This window comes from Myotis yumanensis, unplaced genomic scaffold, assembly GCF_028538775.1.
Source record: "Myotis yumanensis isolate MYYU_CA2020_CCGP unplaced genomic scaffold, mMyoYum1.0.hap1 SCAF_5, whole genome shotgun sequence".
In the NCBI taxonomy this organism is placed as follows: domain Eukaryota; kingdom Metazoa; phylum Chordata; class Mammalia; order Chiroptera; family Vespertilionidae; genus Myotis; species Myotis yumanensis.
The window spans coordinates 97,556,907-97,580,534 of NW_027223756.1; the positions used below are offsets into that span (position 1 = coordinate 97,556,907).

The 23,628-nt window shown below is 39.6% G+C and overlaps 1 protein-coding gene and 1 pseudogene across 4 annotated transcripts in view; both read left to right on the forward strand.

Annotated features, from left to right (window-relative positions):
• The window catches only part of PPP2R2A (protein phosphatase 2 regulatory subunit Balpha), a 105,335-nt gene extending 91,681 nt beyond the window's left edge, over positions 1–13,654 (forward strand). For all 4 annotated transcript variants that reach the window (XM_070416620.1, XM_070416621.1, XM_070416622.1 and 1 more), the window contains 5 exons: positions 565–742; positions 1,926–2,090; positions 3,682–3,851; positions 6,002–6,093; positions 10,850–13,654. In XM_070416620.1, the coding sequence (XP_070272721.1) occupies positions 565–742; positions 1,926–2,090; positions 3,682–3,851; positions 6,002–6,093; positions 10,850–11,129 (885 nt within the window). In that variant the 3' untranslated portion in view covers positions 11,130–13,654. The remainder of the gene's footprint in view (positions 1–564; positions 743–1,925; positions 2,091–3,681; positions 3,852–6,001; positions 6,094–10,849) is intronic.
• Positions 13,655–14,736: 1,082 nt separating this feature from the next.
• Positions 14,737–19,010, forward strand: LOC139011518 (ATP-dependent RNA helicase DDX54 pseudogene; annotated as a pseudogene).
• The last annotated feature ends 4,618 nt before the right edge of the window (positions 19,011–23,628 follow it).

A 23,628-nucleotide genomic window follows, 5' to 3' on the forward strand; every position in this document is an offset into this window, starting at 1 on the left:
TTTTAACCACTTTAATTTAAATCATAAACATTTATTAGCTTTGCAAGTCTTTGTTAATCCTCACCTGAGGATATTTTTCCATTGATTTTTTAGGGAGAATAGAAGAGAGAGGGAAAGACAGAGAGAAACATCGATGTGAGAGAAGCACACATCGATTGGTTGCCTCCTGCACTAGCCCCAGCCAGGGTCTGGGCCAGGGAGCCTGCAACCAAGGTATGTGCCCTTGACTGGAATCGAACCCGGGACCCTTTGGTCTGCAGGCTGACGCTCTATCCACTGAGCCAAACCAGCTAGGTCTGCAAGTCTTTTAAGCAAAAGATTGGAACTAGGAAGAATGGCAAATTCTGGTAGTATTGCTACCTGTAAAAGAAGATAAATTAGATTGTTCATTTTATTCATTTCAGTACTTCAGAAGATCAATATCAGTTACTTTTTAAACTAAATTTGTGTAATGTACTGTTTTATAGTTCCTCAAAAACTGTAGAAATGAAGTGCTCTGAATCTTAGGTGCTATTGTAAACAATGAACATTTTGTAATGACTTTTTCATGTGTCTTATTGACAGGTGCCAGTCTTTAGGCCCATGGATTTAATGGTTGAGGCCAGTCCACGAAGAATATTTGCCAATGCTCATACATATCACATCAACTCAATTTCCATTAATAGTGATTATGAAACATATTTATCTGCAGATGATTTGAGGATTAATCTTTGGCATCTGGAAATTACAGATAGGAGTTTTAGTATCCATTTGGTTTCTCTCTTGTTTTTTTTGGGGGGGGGGGGGTGGTATAAAGTCAATATAAATGTTTCTCCAAATCCTACTTTCATTGTTTATATTCTGAAAATTCTGTGTACAAACAAGTATGTGATATATAAACATATATACCTGGCACTCATATATACTGTATATAGAGAGAGAGCGTGAGAGAAAGAAATGTATACAAATATACTCGTTTTTAAGTATGTTTTAAAAATAAAATGTTAGCTATATGGAATTACACATTTGAAATGGGTGAATTGTATGTATGTGAATTAGATTTCCGTAAAGCTGTTTCGTTTGTTGTTTTTCTTTTTTTTAAGGTAAAATGTTAGCAGCTTTTATTACTATTTATATATTTCTAAGTACATATCATTTGAAAAAATGAACACTTTACTATAATTCATAATGTGTTAATAGAGTATAAAAGAGCCAGTTTTCCTATACCTTTACCGATCTAACTAGTAAAAATCCTCTTTTGTTGTTTTGATTAGCATTTCTTTCATCATGAGTAAATGAACATTTTTTTCATATTTGTATATTTATTCTTTTCTAATTTTTTTCATTAGATTTGCATGTTTTGTTGTTTTTCTTTGTTTTGTTTTGTTTTTAATATATTTTTATTTATTTCGGAGAGGGAAAGAGAGCTAGAAACATCAATGATGAGAGAGAATCATTGATCAGCTGCCTCCTGCACACCCCACACTGGGATCGAGCCCAAAACCAGGAATTGAACCTCGACCTCCTGGTTCATAGGTCACTGAACCATCTCTGGGATGTTTTTAAAGCACTTTTTTATGTTAAGTAAATCAGCTTCATCCTTTGTGGTACAAATAGTTTTCTCTTTTTTGCTCCCCTTGAAGAGTTTTGTTCTGTTATCTTGTGTTTGGAATGTACACTAAATTTCTTAATATTTAGGAAGATAAACTTATATCAGTCCTATTCTTTATGGCTTCTGGGATTTGTATCATGGTCAGAAAAACAGACCTCTGCATTCTAAAATGATTTAAAATTTGCCCATGTTTTCTTCTAAGAATTTTTTTTGTAGGCATTAAATGGATCAAATAAGGTCTATAATGCAATTCAGAATATTTGTGCTTTGAAAAATGTAAAATTATATTTGCCCTTTTTTCTAAATGGAAATTCCTTAATAAAATGCTATCCAGATATTGTGGATATCAAGCCTGCCAACATGGAAGAGCTAACAGAGGTGATTACAGCAGCAGAGTTCCATCCAAATAGCTGTAACACGTTTGTATACAGCAGCAGTAAAGGCACTATTCGGTTATGTGACATGAGGGCATCTGCCCTCTGTGATAGGCATTCTAAACGTAAGTTATTTTCATCTTTTTTTTTTTTAAAAAAAAAGTTAACATTTTCTGTTTGTCTAAAATCTTTAGCCTCAGACGTGGTAATCACATGTACATAGGTTTACAAGTCTTAGTTAAACCTGTATGCCCAGGGTTACCTGTACCCTTTGGAAAGCTGACTCTGCATGAGGCATTGTAGGTTATTCTACTAGAAAAACATGGAAGACTTTATCAGGGCATGTCTGTTGATATCCTAGTGGAGACATATGCCTAAGCGACTGTTAGGACCCAACGACCGGTGGACCAGTCATTATGACGTGCACTGATCAACAGGGGGCAGACGCTTAACTCAGCAGCTGCCCCCTGGTGGTCATTGCATTCCCACAGCCAACCTCCCGTGGCCCCCAGCTGCCCCCCATCCCCCCTCACCAGCCAGCCAACCTCCTGCAGTCCTTCCCCACTGCCGGCTGGCCAGGCCGAGGGACCCCACTGGTGCACAAATTCGTGCACTGAGCCTCTAATGCAGTGGTTCTCAACCTTCCTAATGCCGCGACCCTTTAATATAGTTCCTCATGTTGTGGTGACCCCCAACCATAAAATTATTTTTGTTGCTACTTCATAACTGTAATTTTGCTACTGTTATGAATCGTATTGTAAATATCTGATATGCAGGATGTATTTTCATTGTTACAAATTGAACATAATTAAAGCATAGTGATTAATCACAAAAACAATATGTAATTATATGTTTTCCGATGGTCTTAGGCGACTCCTGTGAAAGGGTCGTTCAACCCCCAAAGGGGTCGCGACCCACAGGTTGGCGACCCACAGGTTGAGAACCACTGCTCTAATGTGTATATATATTTATTCATTTTTAAAATTGATTTCAGAGGAGAGAGAGAGAAAGAGAAATATCATTGATGAGAAAGAATCATTCAACAGCTGCCTCCTGCATGCCCCCCACTGGGGATGGAACCCAGGACCCTTTAGTCCGCCAGCCGACCCTCTATCCACTGAGCCAAACCAGTCAGGGCCCAGTGGATATATTTTTAATGGACTGTTACTGTTTGAGAACTTGGGCTGATGTTCTCCAACCCTATATTCAGGTAGAGCAATTCCTTCTTTCCTATTCGAGCTTCCTATTTCTTCTAAGAAGTGGTTTTCTTTGCTTTAAGAAGAAGTTTAAAAAGCACTGGGTTTTAAATAACAGGTTGCAGTAATTTTACCTGGCCAGTAAAAAATAAAATGCTGGTATGAATTTGAATGGTGAGAGGGTATTTTTTTGTGCTGACAACACAGGCAAAGTCAGTGAGGTATATGCAGAACCTATAAACCTGGGGCACTGAAGTCAGAAGCCCTGGGTAAGTCTGGTTCTGCCAAATTAGCTGTGGGCTCTGGAAGTATAAATCTCTCACATCTTTAGTTGTAGTATTTATCTCATAAGAAACTTCTAGGGGGATTATCTTATAGCCAAAGAGTTGTCAGTTTTTATTAGGCTGCCATTTTTAGCTGCCTCTTAGGAAATTGGTGAATTGTTTCAACAAATGCTTTGTGCAAGCCAGAAGATTATACAAATTGCCCTTTTTCTTTCTTTTTTTTTTCTTGTTTTTAGTGTTTGAAGAACCTGAAGATCCCAGCAATAGGTCTTTCTTTTCTGAAATCATCTCCTCTATTTCTGATGTAAAATTCAGCCATAGTGGTCGATATATGATGACTAGAGACTACTTGTCAGTCAAAATTTGGGACTTAAATATGGAAAACAGGCCTGTGGAAACATATCAGGTATTTGCAGTTTTTTCTTTCAATGATCATACACCCTATTTACTTTGAAGTTTTTATAGAGAAGGATTTTGTATTTTGTGTTAATCCTAACACAGTGCGTGTTCACAGTGAGGCTTTTGATCCATGAGTATTAAGCTTTTCCTTATGTTAAATTTATATATTTTTTTATAGGCGTTATAGTAGTTTTGCAGTTAAAGTGTGATTATGTTACTGGTTTGGTTCATTATTGATAATGGTTTTCCCTGCTTCTGTCTATATTTAAAGTGAGGAGGGAAGAGCACTCTTTTAAGGTCTCGGGGGTGGGAGGGAGGATTGGGAAGAGTGGTCAGTCTTAGTAGAGTTGTCCCCGTTGAAGTATGTGCAGTAGTAGCTGAACTAGAGAGCTTAGCTTTGGCATGCCAGGTAAAAGGGACTGACATTCTACCTTTGTCTTTAGACTAAAGGAAAAGGCCTTGAAAGCCCAGCAGACAGCTTTAGCAGTTGTCTGTCTCTTGTGGGATGTTAGTTCTGGATTCACTTCTTGTCAGCCAGCCACTACCATGGATCCCTAGCCTGCTGCTCTTCTAGAAAAGAGAATGAAGATGTGTACCGCCAGGAACAGGGAGGGCATCAGATACCTATGTTAGGTCCTAGGTCGCTAGAGTATAGAAAACACTTAACGCTGCTTTAGGAATACAGACTTGATAAATTTGCCTTATGTTGTATATTATCAGTAAAATTAGAATGGTATTTCTCAAACTTTTTAATCCTGTTTGACAAACCTAAACCACTAAATAGTCTCTTTCATGGTATTTGAAATTTCCAAATACATGTTACATTGAAGCAGAAGTAAAGGGATACAATATTGCCACGGTTTCAAATTACATCTGTATAACTGCCAAGATTCTGATTGGTCTCCTAGTGATCCTCACCATTACTACCCCATTCCCTTTGAGAATAATTGATTTGAACCTTAACTTCATACTCATAAATTGTTTTTGAGAAACCCTGTATGGGCATTCTAAAACTTTGCTGAATTGTTATGATTTACCTAATTTTACCTGAATGTCAGTTTTCCTCCCTATGCTGAGTTAGGTTAGTGATTGAGAATAGTGTCACATCATACTCAAACGTAGCATATGCAGATCGAGCTGTTGGTGGGTGGTAAATTTGGCATCTTGCTAAGCTGTGTGTTATTGAAGGGTAATTGTGATTTTATTCATTTTTCACTTTTAATCCTGACCCTACATGAATTGCAATTCCTCCAGGTTAACAAATTTTTACTTAATGTCACATACATGTGGCCTGAATCATTTCACTGTACTTAAAGTTAAGATGACTTTATGTTATTTCATAAATAATAGAGAATTCTAACATTTACAAAGTACCTACTACTCCTTTCTGTCATCACTAGTGGTTAAGGTTCTTTTTTTCCTTCTGATCGCAAGAATTATTTGAAAATTTCCTTTGTAATTTAACAATGTTAATTAAATGTATCATTTATCAGGATACATTTTAAATACTAGATTCATTTATTTAGAATTATATTTTTTTAAAAAGGTCTATTTTCATTAGCTCTTGATATTATATAAATTATATAAGTAATGTCAAGTAGAACCATGCATACATGCAGTAACCATATAATTTATCACCAAACTGAGGGATGATTATGCTGTGCATAACATACACAATTATAATGTAGGCGTTAGTTATTTATGCCCAGAAAATTATATTTTAAAAGAAGTAAAGCACAGTATTGAGTGTTTTTAAATCAGCAATTAATAGACTGAAAGACAAGTGTTAGCATATTCAAATATTGCCGTAATAGTCTTTAGTCTCTTTATCGGTGTCGTTTTCAAATGTTTTCTGGTCTAAATATTTTAGTTGAGCTTATAGACTGCATGTGCCATGCCCAGAGGGTAGTTAATCTATTGTTCAAAAGAAAATGTGTGTTCATTGAAGGAGACTCATATGTTTGTAAATGGATTAAATAAACGCTTTTATTGTTACTAAGGGGATCAAATTTTAATAAGATTGACAGATATATGTATGTGTCTACATATGCCTTTTTTTAAAAAAAATAATACTGACTTACTAAATCAGTTTTCTAAATTTAATCAGTAAATCTTGAGGTGTAAACTAAGAATATATATATTTATGTTTTTCCCCAGGTGCATGAATACCTCAGAAGTAAACTTTGTTCTCTGTATGAAAATGACTGCATATTTGATAAATTTGAATGTTGTTGGAATGGTTCTGATAGGTAATTGATTTTAATTTGAATTTATTCAAATATTATTTTATCATTTCAAATAATCCACTGTATGAATATAGTTTTGTTTATTCATTCATCAGTTGAAGGACATTTGGGTCATTTTCAACTCTTGGCTATTTGCGTGAAAGTTTTAACTATTTTTTTAATACTTTGGGAAATGTTCCAAACACCTTTTCTTTTTTTAATATATATTTTTATTGATTTCAGAGAGAGAGAGAGAAACATCAATGATGAGAATCATTAATTGGCTGCCTCTTGCATGCCCCCCACTGGGGATTGAGCCGACAACCCTGGCATGTGCCCTGACCGGGAGTCGAACCATGACCTTCTAGTTCATAGGTCGACACTCAACTACTGAGCCATGCCAGCTGGACCAAATGTAATTTTATAAGAGCAGCAGTTTTCAGCCTTTTTCATCTCCTGGCACACATAAACTAATTACCAGAATTCTATGGCACACCAAAAAATTTTTTTTTTGCCAATCTGATAAAAAACATACTTATTCATTCACACCAGCTGGCTGTTGTTGTATTGGCTGCTGTTGTTTTTTTATTTGATAGTCTAAGGCCGTGGACGGTAAACGGCAGCTCGCAAGCCACATGCGGCTCTTTGGCCCCTTGAGTGTGGCTCTTCCACAAAATACCACGTGCGGGTGCGCACGTACAGTGCGATTGAAACTTCGTGGCCCGTGCAGAAGTTGGTATTTTGTGGAAGAGCCACGCTCAAGGGGCCAAAGAGCCGCATGTGGCTCTCGAGCCGCGGTTTGCCGACCACTGGTCTAAGGGAAAAGAGGTTAGTGACCCTGACTAAATAGTCAGGTACTGCATATTTTAAAAATTCTTGTGGCACATAGGTTGAAAATTGCTGTATTAGAGGAAAGAAATGTATTTCATCACTCTTCCTAGTAATCTTAAAAATGTTCCCTTTTATGAGCCAGATTAATCATAAGTTTGACATGCCAGCAGTTAAAATGTTGACATTTCAGTTTGGTTTGTTACTATATTAAACTTTTTAGAAATACTTAGGGCCTTGGCCAGGTAGCTCAGTTGGTTAGAGCATTGTCCCAATACACCAAGGTTGCAGGTTTGATCCTAGTCAAGGCATATACAAGAATCAACTCATTGGTGGGATAAGGACACATTTGTAATATCTTATTTAATAAAGGGAAAAAATTTTTTTAAAAATCTGTGGGAAAAAAAAAATCAACCAATGAATGTATAAACAAGTGGAATGACAAATCTGTTTTTTTCTCACTCTTTCCCTCCCTCTCTCCGTCCTCCCCCTTCCTCTTGCTCTCTTAAAAAAAGTCAATAGACGCCAAACCGGTTTGGGTCGGTGGATAGAGCGTCGGCCTGCGGACTGAAAGGTCCCAGGTTCGATTCCGGTCAAGGGCATGTACCTTGGTTGCGGGCACATCCCCAGTAGGAGGTGTGCAGGAGGCAGCTGGTCGATGTTTCTCTCTCATCGATGTTTCTAACTCTCTATCCCTCTCCCTTCCTCTCTGTAAAAAATCAATAAAATATATTTTTAAAAAAAAAGTCAATAGAAATATTTAGACAGTAGATATTTCATGTCTAATGTTACACACCAGTGTCTCCAGCTGATACATTAATATCTCATAGAAGTGATAATTGATACATATTATTTTAACCATATTACCATGAGTAATTAGGCTTTTTATAATCCACAAATTTGCCATAGTATTTCTTTTCACTATATTGTCAAAATGTACCATTATTTCCAAAGATAAACAAGTCTTAATCTTTCCATTTTATTTGTCAATATTTGTTTACCATTTATTATGTTCCAGTAGAACAGAAAATATCATTTTGAGATTATTTGCCTTCAAGGTAATTTGAAGTTCTTTATTGAACAATAGTTTTATCACAGAAGCTTGATATAATTCAGGTTTCATGGTGTTATGTGTTACAGAAGAGAATAGAACTGGGATCATTTATCTTTTGTCTGATTTTTAAAATTATTTTATCTGATTATAACATGAGGCCCACTAGTTAGACTGGCCACCGTAAACCTAGAGTAGGAATAATCAAGCTTTACGGAATGCCACTACTAAACCTAAAGTATCAAATTGGAAAAAGGAAAGGGAAGAAGATAAGAAGAAATTAGCAAATTTCAAGAGAAGATATTGCTATAAAGAATTGGTTCACTGCCACAGCTGGTACTTTCTCACATTGTTTACACATGTTAAACAGGTTTCACTGTCAAAAGTTATTTCCCTTAACATGTAAAAAAAAATTTTGAGCCCTACCTGGTTTGGCTCAGTGGATAGAGCATCAGCCTGTGAACTGAAGCATCCTGGGTTTGATTTCCAGTAAAGGGCACATGCCAGGGTTGTGGGTTCGATCCCCAGTAGAGGGCGTGCAGGAGGCAGCCAATCAGTGATTCTCTCTCGTCATTGTTGTTTCCATCTCTCCCTTGCCCTTCCTCTCTGAAATCAGTAAAAATATATATATATTTTAAAATTTTGAGAGGATCTCAAACTTAGAAAAAATTTATAAGAATAACACAACTCTTATTTAGCCTCTACTCAGGTTCCCTCTGTTGCTGTTTGCTGTGTCAGTCTTCATGTATATTTATACATAAACACAAACACTTATTTTGTGTGTGTGTACGTGTGCATAAACTCCAAACATGATGCCCCGTTGCCCCTAACTTTGAGTATTTCGTAAAAGGCACTCTACTTCATAATGACAGGGCAACAGAAAAATTCTTGTTGATGCACTACTTCCGTCTAATCCACAGATTCCATTAAAATTTTTCTAGTTCTCAATCATGTCCTCTCTAGCAAAAAAAGGGGGGGGGGGGGGCGAGGGTTCAGTATCAAATCCAAAAGCATATGTGACATTTGGTTGTCCTATCTCGTTAGTCTCCTTTAATCTGGAATAGTTCTTTATTCTTTTCTCATCTTTCATAACCTTGGCATTTTTGAAAACACAGGCCAGTTATTTTACAGAAAGTTTCCTTTAAAAAAATTATATTATTGATTGATTTCAGAGATGAAGGGAGAGGGAGAGAGAGAGAGAAACATCAATGATGAGGGAAATAATTGATTGGCTGCCTCCTTCATGCCCCTTACTGGGGATTAAGCCCACAACCCCAGCATGTGCCCTTGACCAGAATCAAACCCAGGACTCTTCATTCAGTCTGCAGGCTGATGCTCTATTCACTGAGCCAAACCAGCCAGAGCCAGAAAGCTTCTTAATTTGAGTGTTGTCTAGTGTTTCCTCATGATTAGATTCACATAACATGGGGATGCCAGTTTAATTACATTCATCGTTTGAAAGAAATACCGTTTTATTACCTTTAGGTACATGCACCAACATGAGTGTGATTAAAATGTTGTGTTGTTCTTTGGGGGGGGATTGACTTTACTAAGTAGATGGCAGTCTTTTGCATTCAAGATATGACCTGTTTGGTGTATAATCCTATATAATAAATGGGTAATATCCAAATCGACCCTAACAGCAGAATGACCGGTCGCTATGACGTGCACTGACCACCAGGGGGCAGATGCTCAATGCAGGAGCTGCTCCCTGGTGTTCAGTGCACTTCCACAGCAGAGCTGCCACTGCTCAGCCAGAAGCTGGCTCATGGCTGGCCAACGGCAGTGGCAGGAGCCTGTCCTGCCTCTGTGGTAGTGCTAAGAATGTCCGGCTAACGGCTTATGCCCGATTCCCCCAGAGGGCTCCCAGACTGCCAGAGGGATGTCTGACTGCCAGCTTAGGTACGATCCCTGGGGGGAGAGGGCCTAAGCAGGCAGGTGGACATCCCCGAGGGGTCCTGAACTGTGAGAGGGTGCAGGCTGGGCTGAGGGACCCCCCACCCCCACCCCGAGTGCACGTATTTTCGTGCACCAGGCCTCTATTATTTGTAATAAAAGTTGTTTCCAAGCATTACTTTAAGCAGTTTCTTGGTATCCTATAATCTTATTTACAATTATAATTTAAGTTATATGGGAAGGATGTGGTATTAATAATAGCACCAGACCCTTTGCAAATTAATGGTTTTAAACATGTGAGGTTTTGCTTACTGGAATACTTGGTAAATGTTGAGGAGCAGTGATGGATGGCAAGTAGGATTGACAGAACATGCCTTAGGCAGGGTAAGAATTTGGCACCCTTTAAACTGATATTAAAAATATTTGTCCAAAAATTTGCTTAAAATGTATTGTGTTATAAGTTAATTTTTTTTTCTGTTAATAAACATTGTATATGCTACTTTCTGAATATTCCCAGAAGCAGGTTTTCTATAAGCATCATAAGATGTGATTATCCAAACTAGACAATGTCTTGGGGACAAATTAAATAGTTTACAACTTAAATCATAAAGAAAGCATTGGTTTCTAATGAACAGTTGTATACCATTCATTTTTCTTTTTTGGTTTTAGAACCTGTGAGTCCCCCAGTTGGTATTTCTAGAAGTTGGCTGGTCAGGTTGATCACATAAGTTGATAGTTGCAAAAATACTCAACAAAGATAATACTACTAAGAAGCTTTACATAGGATGCTTTCAACTTTGGTGATAGTTTTGGTATTAAAAGAAAAAATTAACTAGCTCTATATTTCTGGGTTGGTGTCAGCGGCCTTCACCCTAAAATTAAAATCTCCTTAAAGTAGCTGCTGTTTCTGGTAGAGCACCAGGCTAGGTTTCATCACTGAGTCATTTTACTGAAAACAAACTCTGTAGGCATTTATTTGACTGAATGTTCTGTCTACTTTTACAGTGTTGTCATGACTGGATCTTACAATAATTTCTTCAGAATGTTTGACAGGAACACAAAGCGAGACATAACCCTCGAAGCATCACGAGAAAACAATAAACCTCGCACGGTTCTGAAGCCACGCAAAGTCTGTGCAAGTGGCAAGAGAAAGAAGGATGAAATAAGTGTTGACAGTCTAGACTTCAACAAGAAAATACTTCACACAGCCTGGCACCCCAAGGAAAATATCATTGCTGTAGCGACTACAAACAATCTGTATATATTTCAAGACAAAGTGAATTAGGGTTGGCATTCCTAGCAGAAGAGCCCACTTCCTGCTTAGTTGAGATAGGTGAATCTAGCATTTGTACCTAAAAAAGAGAGAGGTCCATTGTGGCGCCCCCTTCCAGTGTTTGACAATGTGCCATTCAACACTTTTTTATAGCTACATGGAGAAAGCTCTGTGGATTCATCACTATGGTGTTCTCCATGTCTGCTAGCCATTTAGGTAAGGATAGGGCACTTTTAATTTAAATGACTTCTTGCACCATCTTGCCTAATGGACTAGATTGGACTGTGTCAACATTGATTTACTCCACTTTTTATGCCTTCCATTGTGATGATGTCAAACACAGTGAAAGCCTCAGTCATGCTTATGGGATTTAATTGTGTATCCTCATTACTGTATCATTTGTGGGGTACACCCCGCCACCCTTTTTTAAATTAAATACAGCTCATTCTTACTGTGGCTTGTAGCATTCCTCCTCTTCTGGCCTCCTGGACTCTTCCCTTCATGTCTCTTACCCTTGCCCCTCCACCCAGTCTTGGTGGTGGTATATTAAAAAAAGAAAGAACGAAAGCACACAAAATGAGTCAGTTTGGGGTCAGTGGTAAAGGGGGGTATATATTGCGAACAAATGTTTTAACAGTTGGCTGTAATCACTCCTTGCCGTGTCTGGCACTGATAATAAGGGAAAAAAAAACTACTACTGAATAAAAGTGACAAAGAATGGTGAATCTGGTTTTCTTTTTCTTTTTAATCTACCTCTTTAAGCCAGTATTTTGTGTCATAACTTTTGGGCGAAATGAAATGAGTTTTCATTGTTGTTTTGGTATTTTTGTTAATTATTTTTAACAAGTGTTCTTTTACAAGGAATCAGAGAGATATTGGTTCTGTATGAACATGTTTTGGATATATATTGGTATTACTAAGGATTTCACAACCTATAAATGCTATTAGAGATTTTTTTTTTTTTACTGTGGTTATAAGGGTATTGGATCTGTTGTATCTACACTTATCTGTTAATGAAATTGTAAATAGGAACCAAATTTGTAGCTTCATTTTAAAAGACTTTTTACAGTACTTAATTTCATTTTTGCCTTACTAAATACTAAGACAAAGACTTAAGTAAAAATCTTTTTGACATTCAATCATAAAACATAACACAAAACTATCCTCAAGTGATTATCGTAGATAAAATTGACACTGCACTAAATATTTTTTTTGTATCTTACTGATATCAAATCTGAATGAAATGTACTTTGTCACAGATGTTTTTTTCTCTATTTTTGGTTTTCCAAAGCTATTAATATTAAAGACAAACTTTAAAGATACAGTGTTCGAAAAGTGCTTAATGGACTCCAACAGCTGCCTCAAATAAAAGTTTAGTAATCTGTATATTGACTACATTTCCATAAGTGGTGATACCTTATCCAAAGATGAAGAGTACCCCTATTTTATATAGGTAGAATGTACCTTTGTCAGTCTTGCAGAAGCTTTAATGGAGAACAAATGGACTTTATTTTTAAAAGATAATTGAGTAGGCATTTATATTATTAAAGAATAGTATGCTTTGCTTGAGCAGTAATATAACCTTGAATTTTAGAGGACTCAGTGCTTCTATATATGTCCACTACCTATTGTTCTATTCTCATTAATGAAAAATGATTAAGCAATTTGACCATAACTTCCTCTACACTTATACAAATATTATGTCTTGTAAGTTAACATTTTTAGCACACAGGAGGAATTTTATGTAATAAAGTTACTGTATCTTTTGGACTTAACAAATTTGAATTTGTATTTAAATACATTGATTATATGTCTAATCATTCTTAAAATAATGGCACTTTTACTAATTTATTTGGGGATCTTGGGTGCATTCGTAATTTGTGTTACTGGTTCTTCACACTTGGAAGTGGGCTATTCTCCTGCCACCAGTATCAAATGCTGATACTCTGTCTCTGAGCAGGCAATTTTCCAGATCTTTTTGGAAAATTGTTTCCCTAAAGTTTGGGTGTAGATCTTGGGATAAAACGTCAAACAGCTCTTGGAATTTTTTAAATTTAGCAGTAGCTATAATGATTCTCATTCATGACACTAAAGGTTAGTTTTTTTATATTTAAGGGAAACATTGCTAAAATTAAAATGACTCTATACAGGAATGCTATATTATAAATTATTGTAACAATATTCTTAACTATCAATTTTTAATTTCTTTGGTGTAGCAAACTATAAGCCCAGCCACTCATGGTCATGGTTAATCTTTTTATTAATAAAAATTATACTTAGAATAAACTTAGTCTTGTCAACTTGCTTGTATTCTATTCTCTTGATACCTACAAACATATTCTACTTTTGTCATAACCTTTTTAAAAAATAATATGAAAACTCGTTCTGTTAATCTCCTTTGATCTTTCTTTAGTGGCTGGGCATTAGTTACTTTATAAGTCTGTATACCAATACGTTTTTATATAACTACTGGATATTAATCTTTTTTTGTGAAGCTGTTAGTCTTGGAATAAAAGAAATACACTTTTCCTTTCAAATTAAGTGAGGATTTTTCCGTTTACAGTTATTTCTAAAGAAAACTAGAAATGAAAATGTTTTTCATAGAAAATTATATGTGAAAGCTAAAACTGATAAAAGTATTTTTAGTGAAATATTTTTAGGGAACATTGCTTCAGTGTGCTTTTTTCTACCATATACAGTAAATTCAAGTGGAGATCGTAATGTTCACTTTAGAATGAACAAAATCAAGTTCTCCTCTCCCCCCCAAAGAAAAGATGTATGCTAGGTAATCCAGACTCAAATCATTTTTCTTTAGTATTTGGGAACTTAAGTATCTGTTCAGATGGTTGATAATTTAATTGTGTATGCATTACCATGGTTAAAAATGTTTTTTACACGCCGCCCCTACCCCCCACCCCCCAAGCTTGGAAACTGACCTTGCTTCATTGGGTAATGATGCATATGAAGTCAAGACATTATAAGTCAATTTAGTATAATTCGAATGTTTGGTGCATTTACAAAGTCATGGGGTGTTCTCAAATGCTGGAGATATTTTAATATTTTTTTTGAGATATTTTTTAAGTGTAATGATCAATTGAATTTTTTCTACTTGACATTTCATTGCATAGTGGTATTAGACTTTGTATCCTATAAGAATTAAGAAACACCCACTTTATCGGCTTAAATGAATAATCTATATATATATAAAAGCCTAAGTGACCCTTACCACCAAACGACTGGAATGACCAGTCACTATGACACACACTGGTCACCAGGGGGCAGACGCTCAATGCAGGAGCTGCCCCCTGGTGGCCAGTGTGCTCCCACAGCAGGAGCACCGCTCAGCCAGAAGCCAGGCTCATGGCTGGCATGCACAGCTGCGGAGGCGGGAGTGACAGCAGTGGCGGCAGGTGCAGTGGGGACAGGGTGAACGGGAGCAGAGCGGCGCCTGGCCCCATCCCTTCTATCCCATAAGCCTGCAGTTACAGTCTCTGGAAAACGGTTGAAGTGTGGCCACTGGGCTCCTGGAACTCTGCCTGGAGCATCAAAATCAAATCTCATTCGTTACTTATTGCCCCAGAGCTACAGAGGAAGGCAGCAATATAACAGTGGCCACAAGATGGCAACTGACAATCGGTAAAAATCAGAGATGGATAGGAAGGGTGGGGACATGGGCAACAGAGCACCCTGCCCACCAAGATCCCCAACTTTGTATTGTTCGCCTTGGAGCATCTCTTATCCAGTCCGAGTGGTGGAAAGTATTCAGCACGGCCCAAGGGGACCTCCCGGCTTGCAAGGCGAGACCCTGCCGCAGAAGGGACATTTGGAAATACTTTTTCAGGAAGCTGCAGGGAGGAGGACAGATGCCCCACTCGACTTCCTGGTGGCTCACAGGGACGTGGAAACTCCCTGGGCACGAGGGTGAGGGCTCCTGATTTCCTTTCAATGTGCACGAATCTGTGCACTGGGCCACTGTTAACATATAAAAGGTCCTCCTAACACAGTCCCTAACAAACACAAGGCACTACAAAGATTAGTTTCCTCCAAAAGGAATTTGGTGACCCAAACTGGCATAACGAGAAAAGCTAGTATTTGCAGTTTTTAATGTTTTACACCTGCTAATTACCATTATGTGAACAGCAACAAGTTATTTGAGGACTTTCCCACTAGGGGGCAACAGTCAAGTCTTCAACAGCATTTACCAGGTATGGAGAACAGGTTGTTTCCTGGAAGAACTTCATAATTAAAAACAAAATTGGGAACTAAATAAAGAGGAAATCCAAAACTTTTATGCCCAAATAACACGACCCTGGAGTGAGAACTTGAAGGCCCAGTAATGGGGGGAGAACCCAAATGTCAATATGATGTCATATTTTAATGCAGAAGCAGCAAAAATTAAATTGGAAGTTTTGGGCTGCCCTTTCTTTCAGTCAGAGATTACTCAGTCTGCCTACCCCTTTGCAAAATCAGATCCTTATTAGCTTTTTCCTTATAAGAACAAGAATTTCATGTTGCATACTTATGCTAATATAACTTAGGACTGTCAATTCCTTTTAAAACTTATATGGTCTGAATACATGTTCAGAAAGTACTAAAAAACAAAACAAAACAACCCACCAGTAATCTAATTCAGAACCACCATTCATGTTTGCATATTTTTTATTCTCTTGTGAGTATACATTTTTAATGGAATTGTGTATACAGTTTAATGTCCTGTTTCTCCACAACTGTATTTTGAGCAGTTTCCTATATCAAATATTTTCTTTAAGCAAGATTTTCTTCTAGCCTCACATTTATGGATCATCTGTTATTTAGCCAGTCCCTGTTGTCAAGACTGATTTTTGTTTTCATTTTTGCAAGTTTAAGCATTGGAGTAGTAAACATGCATGCCAGTTGTGATGTGTAAGATTTTTAGGTGACATTCCTAGAAATAAAGTCAGATTTCCCTTCCAAACATGGAAGTTGCTTCACAAGTGCAACGGGGTTTTGAATGTCTTTTCATTGTAAGGTTGATGAGATGCCATGGGAAATTAGCCTATGGTAAAACTGGTTTTGTTATATGTCATTTCACTGTGGGCCCAAGAACCTATCAACACTTATATATGGTGTTACCCATATATTCACACTCACTTATGGACAAAATCCCATGTTTTACCTTTGTCAATATGAAAAAGTTGAAAATAACCCAGTTTGTTTTTTCATATTTCTAACCAGATATTAATATGTATAATCTGGATACAGACCTTTATCAGATATGTGCTTTATAAGTATTTCCTCCCAGTCTGAGGCTTGTCCTTCATTCTCTTAACAGCTTTTTGAAAAGCAGAAATTCTAAATTCACAAAGTCCACTTTACCAACTTTTTCTTTAATGCATTATGCTTATCTAAGAAATCTGCTTAACTTAAAGTGGTAATAAAAGTTTAATAGTATTCAGTTGTTACATTTAGGGCTGGGATCTATTTGAATGTATCATATAAAATTATGCACCATTTTCCTATGCACCTTTGTCAAAACATCAGTTGACACTTAAGTCTCTGAACTATTCCATTAGTTGGTGCTTTCACCCATCCTGCATTGCCTCGATTGCTTTAGCTTTCCATAAGCAAGTAATCCAACCTTTTTTTTCTTCAAAATTGTCTTGCTATTTCAGTTCCTTGGCCTTTTCATAGACGTCTTAGAATCAGCCTGTTAACAAGAAAACAAATACCAACTTTGATTTTGATGATGATTGCATTGAATCTATAAACCAGTTCAGGGAGAGTGGACATCTTAATATTTGTCCTGCAATCCATGAGTACAGCATATTGCTCCATTGATGCAGGTCTTTGATTTCTTTTATCAGTGTTTTGTTTCTTTAGCGTTCAGATCCTGCACAAAAATGGTTAGTATCTCAAAGTTTGTGTTGCTACTACTGTGTTACTTTAAAATTTCAATTTCCAGTTCATACATAATAGCTAGAAATACAATTGATTTTTTAAAATATATTTTTATTGATTTCAGAAAGGGAGAGATAGAAACATCAATGATGAAAATCATCGATCAGCTGCCTCCTGCATAGGGATTGAGCCCACAACCCAGGCATGTGCCCTGACCAGGAATTGAACTATGACCTCCTGGTTCATAAGTCAATGCTCAACAGCTGAGCCACACCGGCCAGGCGATTTTTGTTTATTGACCTTATATCCTGACTCCTTGCCAAATTAATTTACATATATCTTTTAAAAGTTTTCTACTTAGTCATGTTATCAAATTATTATCCTAAAAGGCTAATATGCAAATAGACTGAACAGCAGAACGACTGGTCCCTATGATGCACACTGCGGTGGCCTACCAGCCCAATCTACCCCGACTGCCCCCCCACCAACCACAGGCAGCCCCTCCCCACAGCTGGCCATGCCCCTAATTCCCCCCCCCCCCCCCCCCCCCAGGCATTGAGCGTCTGCCTCCCCCAAGGCCACTTGTTCTCCACAGGGCAAGGCTGCTCCAGTGGGTGAGCTGCACCCATATCTATATCGTCCTGGACAAGACGGCCTGCAAGATCAACCTGGCCAAGTTCACCCATGGCAAGTGCTCCACCCTCATCGTGACTCACCTGGCAGCCAGAGCCTGGACATCCCGCTGCTGGACAACGTCATCAACTTCAGCTTCCCAGCCAAGGGCAAGCGCTTCCGACACCAGTGGGTGGTGTGGCCCGGGCTGGCAGAAGCGGCACAGCCTGCTCCTTGGTGGCCCCAGATGAGGTCCCCTACCTGCTGGACCTGCACCTGTTCCAGGGCCGTGCCCTCACCCTCTCCCACCCCCACAAGGAGCCCTCAGGTGCGGTCGGCGTGGACGGCTGCTGGGCCGGGTGCCACAGAGCGTGGTGGACGGTGAGGACTGCGGCCTGCGGAGCACCCTGGAGGCGTCCCTGGAGCTGCGGGGCCAACAACGCCCAGCAGCAGTCCGTGCGCTGTGGCCGGCGCCCTCGCCAGAGTCCATCAACCGGGCCAAGGAGCTGGACCTCGCGGGGTGGGCCTGCACCCCCTCTTCAGCTCCAGCTTCGAGGAGGAGGAGCTACAGCGGCTGAGGCTGGTGGACAGCACCAAGCAATACCGCTGGCGGGCAACCATCTTTGAGATCAACGCCTCCAGCCGGGACCTGAGCAGCCAGGTGATGCGGGCCAAGCGGCAGGACTGCAAGGCCATCGCCAGCTTCCAGCAGGGCCGGCAGGAGCGCCAGGAGGGCCTGGCTGCCCCAGCCCAGAGCTGCCCAGCGCGGCAGGTGGAGCAGCCTGGTGGTGGTGGGGGGGGGGGGGGGGGAGGAAGAGGAGGAGGAGGAGGAGGAGGAGGAGGAAGAGGAGGAGGAGGAGGAGGGAGAGAGCGTGGAGGGACGTCTTCACAGAGGTCGTGAGCTGGAAACAGCAGCAGCCAGGACCTGAGTGGGGAGACAAGAAGCAGAAGGAGGAGGCCGGGCCGCTGGACCAGATTTCTATGTCCCCTATCGGCCCAAGGACTTTGACAGTGAACGGGGCCTGAGCGTTGGTGAGGACAGGAGCACCTTTGAGCAGCAGGTGGCTGGCGCTGTCCTGGACCTGATGGGGGACGAGGCCCAGATCCTGACCAGGGACCGGCAGCAGCTCAAGTGGGACTAGAAGAAGAAGTGGTTTGTGGGACAGTCAGGACAGGAGGACAAGAAGATCAAGGCAGAAAGTGGTCCCTACATCAGCAGCTCCTACAAGCGGGACCTCTACCAGAAGTGGAAGCAGAAACAGAAAATTGCCATACATTTAACGCCTCAGCCCCATGGGGCCGCCAGCAGTCGGCCCTGTCGTTGGCGCTGTTTCGGCCCCATCCTGTGGGGGCATGTGCAGGAGGCAACCCATTGATGTGTCTTTCTCAAATCCATGTTTCTCTGTCTCTCGCCTTCCCTTCTACTCCAAAAATCAATGAAAAATGTCCTCAGGTGATTAACAACAGAAAAATATGCATACATACACACATATACATGAATATTGGGGGGCTGTGGGGTGGGGCCCTACTGGTGCACAAATTTCATGCACCAGGACTCTAGTTGAAATAATAAATGTTTTATTTCTTTCTAGTCTTTCCAATTTCCTTTTCCAGTGCCTTTTATGTATTTCTTTTTTCTTGTCCTGCTGCACTGGTTAGACCTTCCAATGATGGTGAAAGGAGCTGTGAGATGAGACACAGCCTTCCCTCATCACCCATATTATGGGGCAACATTCAGCATTTTACCATTAAGTATGTTTGTTGTAAGATTTTTGTAGATGGCCTTTGTCAGGTTGAGTAAATTCTTTTAATTCTATCCTTTTCAGAGTTATTGATCATGAACAGATGTTGGGTTTTGTCAGCTCTTTTTTCTGTATCTATTGAAATGATCATGTAGTTTTCCTTCATAATGTCAATATGGCGAATTACATTGAATTTCGATTGTGGGATCAGGCTTGCATTCCCAGAATATTACTGGATTCTTTCACTAGTATTTTATTATTTTGCATCAGTGTTCATGAATGATACTGTCTCCAGTTTATCTTTTTTTAATGTGAAATGTTCTACTTTCCATATTTTTATTTTATTTTGTGTTAATTCTCATCTGAGTGGAAGAGAGAGGGAAAGACAGAAAGAAACATCTATGTGAGAGAAACACATCGATTGGTTGCCTCCTGCATGAGCCCTGGCCGGGACTCGGCTGGGAGGACTCTGCAACCAAGGTACATGCCCTTGATCGGAATCGAACCCAGACTCTTTGGTCCACAGGCCAACATTCCATCCATTGAGCCAAACTGGACAGGGCTATATTTTTATTGATGTTAGAGGGGGAAGGGAGAGAGAAACATCAGTGATGAGAGAATCATTTATAGGCTGCCTCCTGTATGCCCCATACTAGGGATCTAGCCCACAATCCCGGTGTATGTCCTTGATCGGAATGGAACCCGGGACCCTTCAGTCCACAGGCTGACACTCTACCCACTAAGCCAAACCAGATATGGCTCTATTTTATCTCTTAAAGTCATTGTCTGGTCATTGTAATATTGACTTTATAAAATGAGTTTCCCTCCTCTATTTTGGAAGAATGTGGGTAGAATTTATATCATTTCCTCCTTAAATAGTGGGTAGAATTCACCAGTGATGCCATTTGGCCTTTATTGGAAATTTTTATCTGAATTCAATTTTTAAATAGACATAGAATGTGCAGATTATCTATTTCTTCCTAAATGAAGTTTGCCAGTTTGTCTTTCAAGTAAATTGTCCATTTCATCTAAGTTGTCAGATTTAGGAACATTCTTTTATAAACTTTTGTCTTAGTCTGGTCAGGCTGCTATAACAAAATACCATAGACTTTTTGTTTGTTTGTTTTGTGGTCAAGCCAAAGAGTTAATTTCATTTATGGTTAGGAAATCCTCTAACCTAAGATGAGAAAAAGGGATTTTATGTTCACCTTTTACATGTAATGCTTTTAATATGAACTAAGGCCCGATGCATGAAATTCGTGCAAGGGGCTCAGCCCTCACAGCCCTGGCTTCGTCCGTAAGGTCGTTCAGCTGTCCAGTCTAATTAGCATATTACGCTTTTATTACTACAGATAATGGAACTGAAATTTCCCGTAAGAAGTGCAAGGATATGTAGTTCAGGAGAATTTCTTTTCTTTAATGGAATCAGTATCTGTGGGGCTTGGCAGTAGAGTTCCCCTCACAACACCTCAATTTTGAGTGCAGACTGTATCCCAGCAGTCACCACTGCCCCGGGTCAGCACAGAGAAGCCTGTCCCCCAGCAATACACATTCAGAGGGCACTGCAGCCCTTCTGTTCCAGCCTGAGGTCTCCAGAGCACACTGCTGTCAATTCTCTGGACAGCCTCAGATCCTGTGCAAGAACACAGGTCCACAGGCGCGACCTTAAGTATGAGGTGCAACTGCCGCTTCACTAAAAGCTTCCTGTGGTAGTGTGGAGCCAGCCTGTCCCTGTACTTTGGAAATATTTTCAGGTTGTAATGATGTAAACATAGATACGTTTTATTTCTATCAATTCAATGCCAGAGAGAGCACTTTATGCCAGACAGTGTCATTGGAACCAAAAATAAATTCCCAAAGTTAAAATTTTGAAGCCTCAGTTCTCCACCCTCCCCATGTTTTTGTGTGAATACCACAAAGTTTCTTAATCTGACCACTATTCCAATATCCAATATCTCAAACCACATTGCCATGACCATTGCCTATGTTCCTTTTTCTCTCCACCTTGATTTCTTCTTCCTACCGATCCTCGGGCCACCTTTCACTCCTTCCTGACAGTCACTATTATGGTGATCTACACCTTCCCCCCCCCCCCGCCCCCGCCCCAGTTTCTCAATATTTCCAATTCAACCCACGTCCCTGTTCATGGAGTGGCACTGACAGCTTTGATGCTCTACTTATGACTCTGCTGGAAGGAAGCAGGGGAAGGACTTGTGGGTGGTATACAAAGTCTACAGTAGTGTACAGTAATGTTCTAGGCTGTCACACTCACCCACCCCGCACTCACCAACTCACCCAGAGCTTCCCGTCCTGCAAGTTCCATTCATGATAAGTGCCCTACACAGGTGTAGCATTTTTAAATCTTTTATACCACAATTGTACTACCTTTTCTATGTTTACATACACAAATACTACTCATTGTTACAGTTGCCTACAGTATCCACTACAGTAACATGCCGTACAGGCTTGTAGCCTAGAAGCAATAGGCTATACCTTCTAGTCTAGGCTATACCACATGGGTTTGTGTAAGTGCACTCTGAACTCTGAGCATGCCAAATTTCTGATTACCGCAGGCTGTCTCCTGTAAGTCTCAGTTCAAATGTCTGCTCCTCAGAGAGCTTTCCCCAGACTAAAGCTAGTCCACTCCCCCTAAGTCTCAATCACCAACCCCCAGGCCTTTTCTTTTCTTCATGGCACTTGTTACTAGCTGACATTATGTCAATCATTCATTTCAAAATTATCTGTATCATGAATGAAACAGGAAGAGGCCTTGTCTGACTTCTTAACTTTCTTTAACTGCAGTGGTCTGGATTCCAAAACATGCCTGGCATTTAATAAATGCACAAAGAATATTTTATTGACTGAATAAATACATGCTGGCTTTAAAAAAAATAATATTTTATTGATTTTTTACAGAAAGGGAGAGGTAGAGGGATAGAGTGTTAGAAACATCGATGAGAGAGACACATCAATCAGCTGCCTCCTGCACACTCCCACCGGAGTTGTGCCTGCAACCCAGGTACATGCCCTTGACCGGACCCGAATCTGGGACCCTTCAGTCCGCAGGCCGACACTCTATCCGCCGAGCCAAATCGGTTAGGGCCATGCTGGCTTTTTTTAATCAGTTCTCTGGAACCTTGTCCAAGATACAATTCCTTATAGGTAAAATGGCACTAATAATGATACTTAACTCATAAGGTTGTAATGGGATCAATTGAGGAACATATGTAAAATACCTAGCAGAGTCGCTGGCACTAAACAGTAGCTGTTATGATGTTGGCATTTAAAAAATATATATATTTTTAATTGATTTTAGAGAGGAAGGGAGAGGGAGAGATAGAAACGTCAATGAGAGAGAATCATTGATCGGCTGTCTCCTGCACGCCCCACACTGGGGATTGAGCCTGCAACCCAGGCACATTCCCTGACCAGGAATTGAACCGTGACCTCCTGGTTCATAGGTCAACACTCAACCACTGAACCATGCTGGCCAGGCTGATGTTGGCATTTTTAATGATGATGTGATATTTTGTAATATATTCATTGAAGGAAATTTTCACTGCATGTAAATTCTAGGTTGACTTTTATACTTTTAGCAATTGAGATACCAGTATTTTCTGTCTTCCATCGTTTCCAGTAAGAAGTCTGCTGTATTCTTATCTTTGTCTATAAATTACATTGTTTTTTGTTGTAGCTTTTGTTTTTCTCTATATCATTGTTCCCTCTCCCCTCCCCCCACCCCCCTACATTTGAGTACGATGTGCCTTAGTATGGTTTTCTTCATGTTTTTCCTGCTTGGAGTTTTTTGAGTATTTGGTAAGCATGGGATCATATATTTCATCAATTTGAGAAATTTTTCTTCAAAGGAATTATTTATTTAATGGTTTTCTCTATAGTTTCATTTGCTCTCCTTCTAGGACTTCCAATTATATGTATGTTTGACTTTTTGATAACATCCTATAGGTTACTGAGGGTCTGTTCATTTTCCCCCCATCATTTTTCTCTGTGTTCTTTTTAAATGGATTCTATTGCTTTGTCTTCAAGTGCACAAGTCTTCTGCTATACCCATCCAGTTCCTCAGCCACACTAGACACCTATCAAGTACTCAACAGCTACAGGTGGCTAGTAGCAACTCTGTTGGAAATCACTAGTCTCAAATATCTTTTACTCTAGCGATAGGTTAGACCCACATGAAGTCATGACTTTTCTGGGGTCTCTACTGGGGTTTTCATTGACACTCCAACTTGTCTTAACATAACAAATATATTCCATTTCTGAGT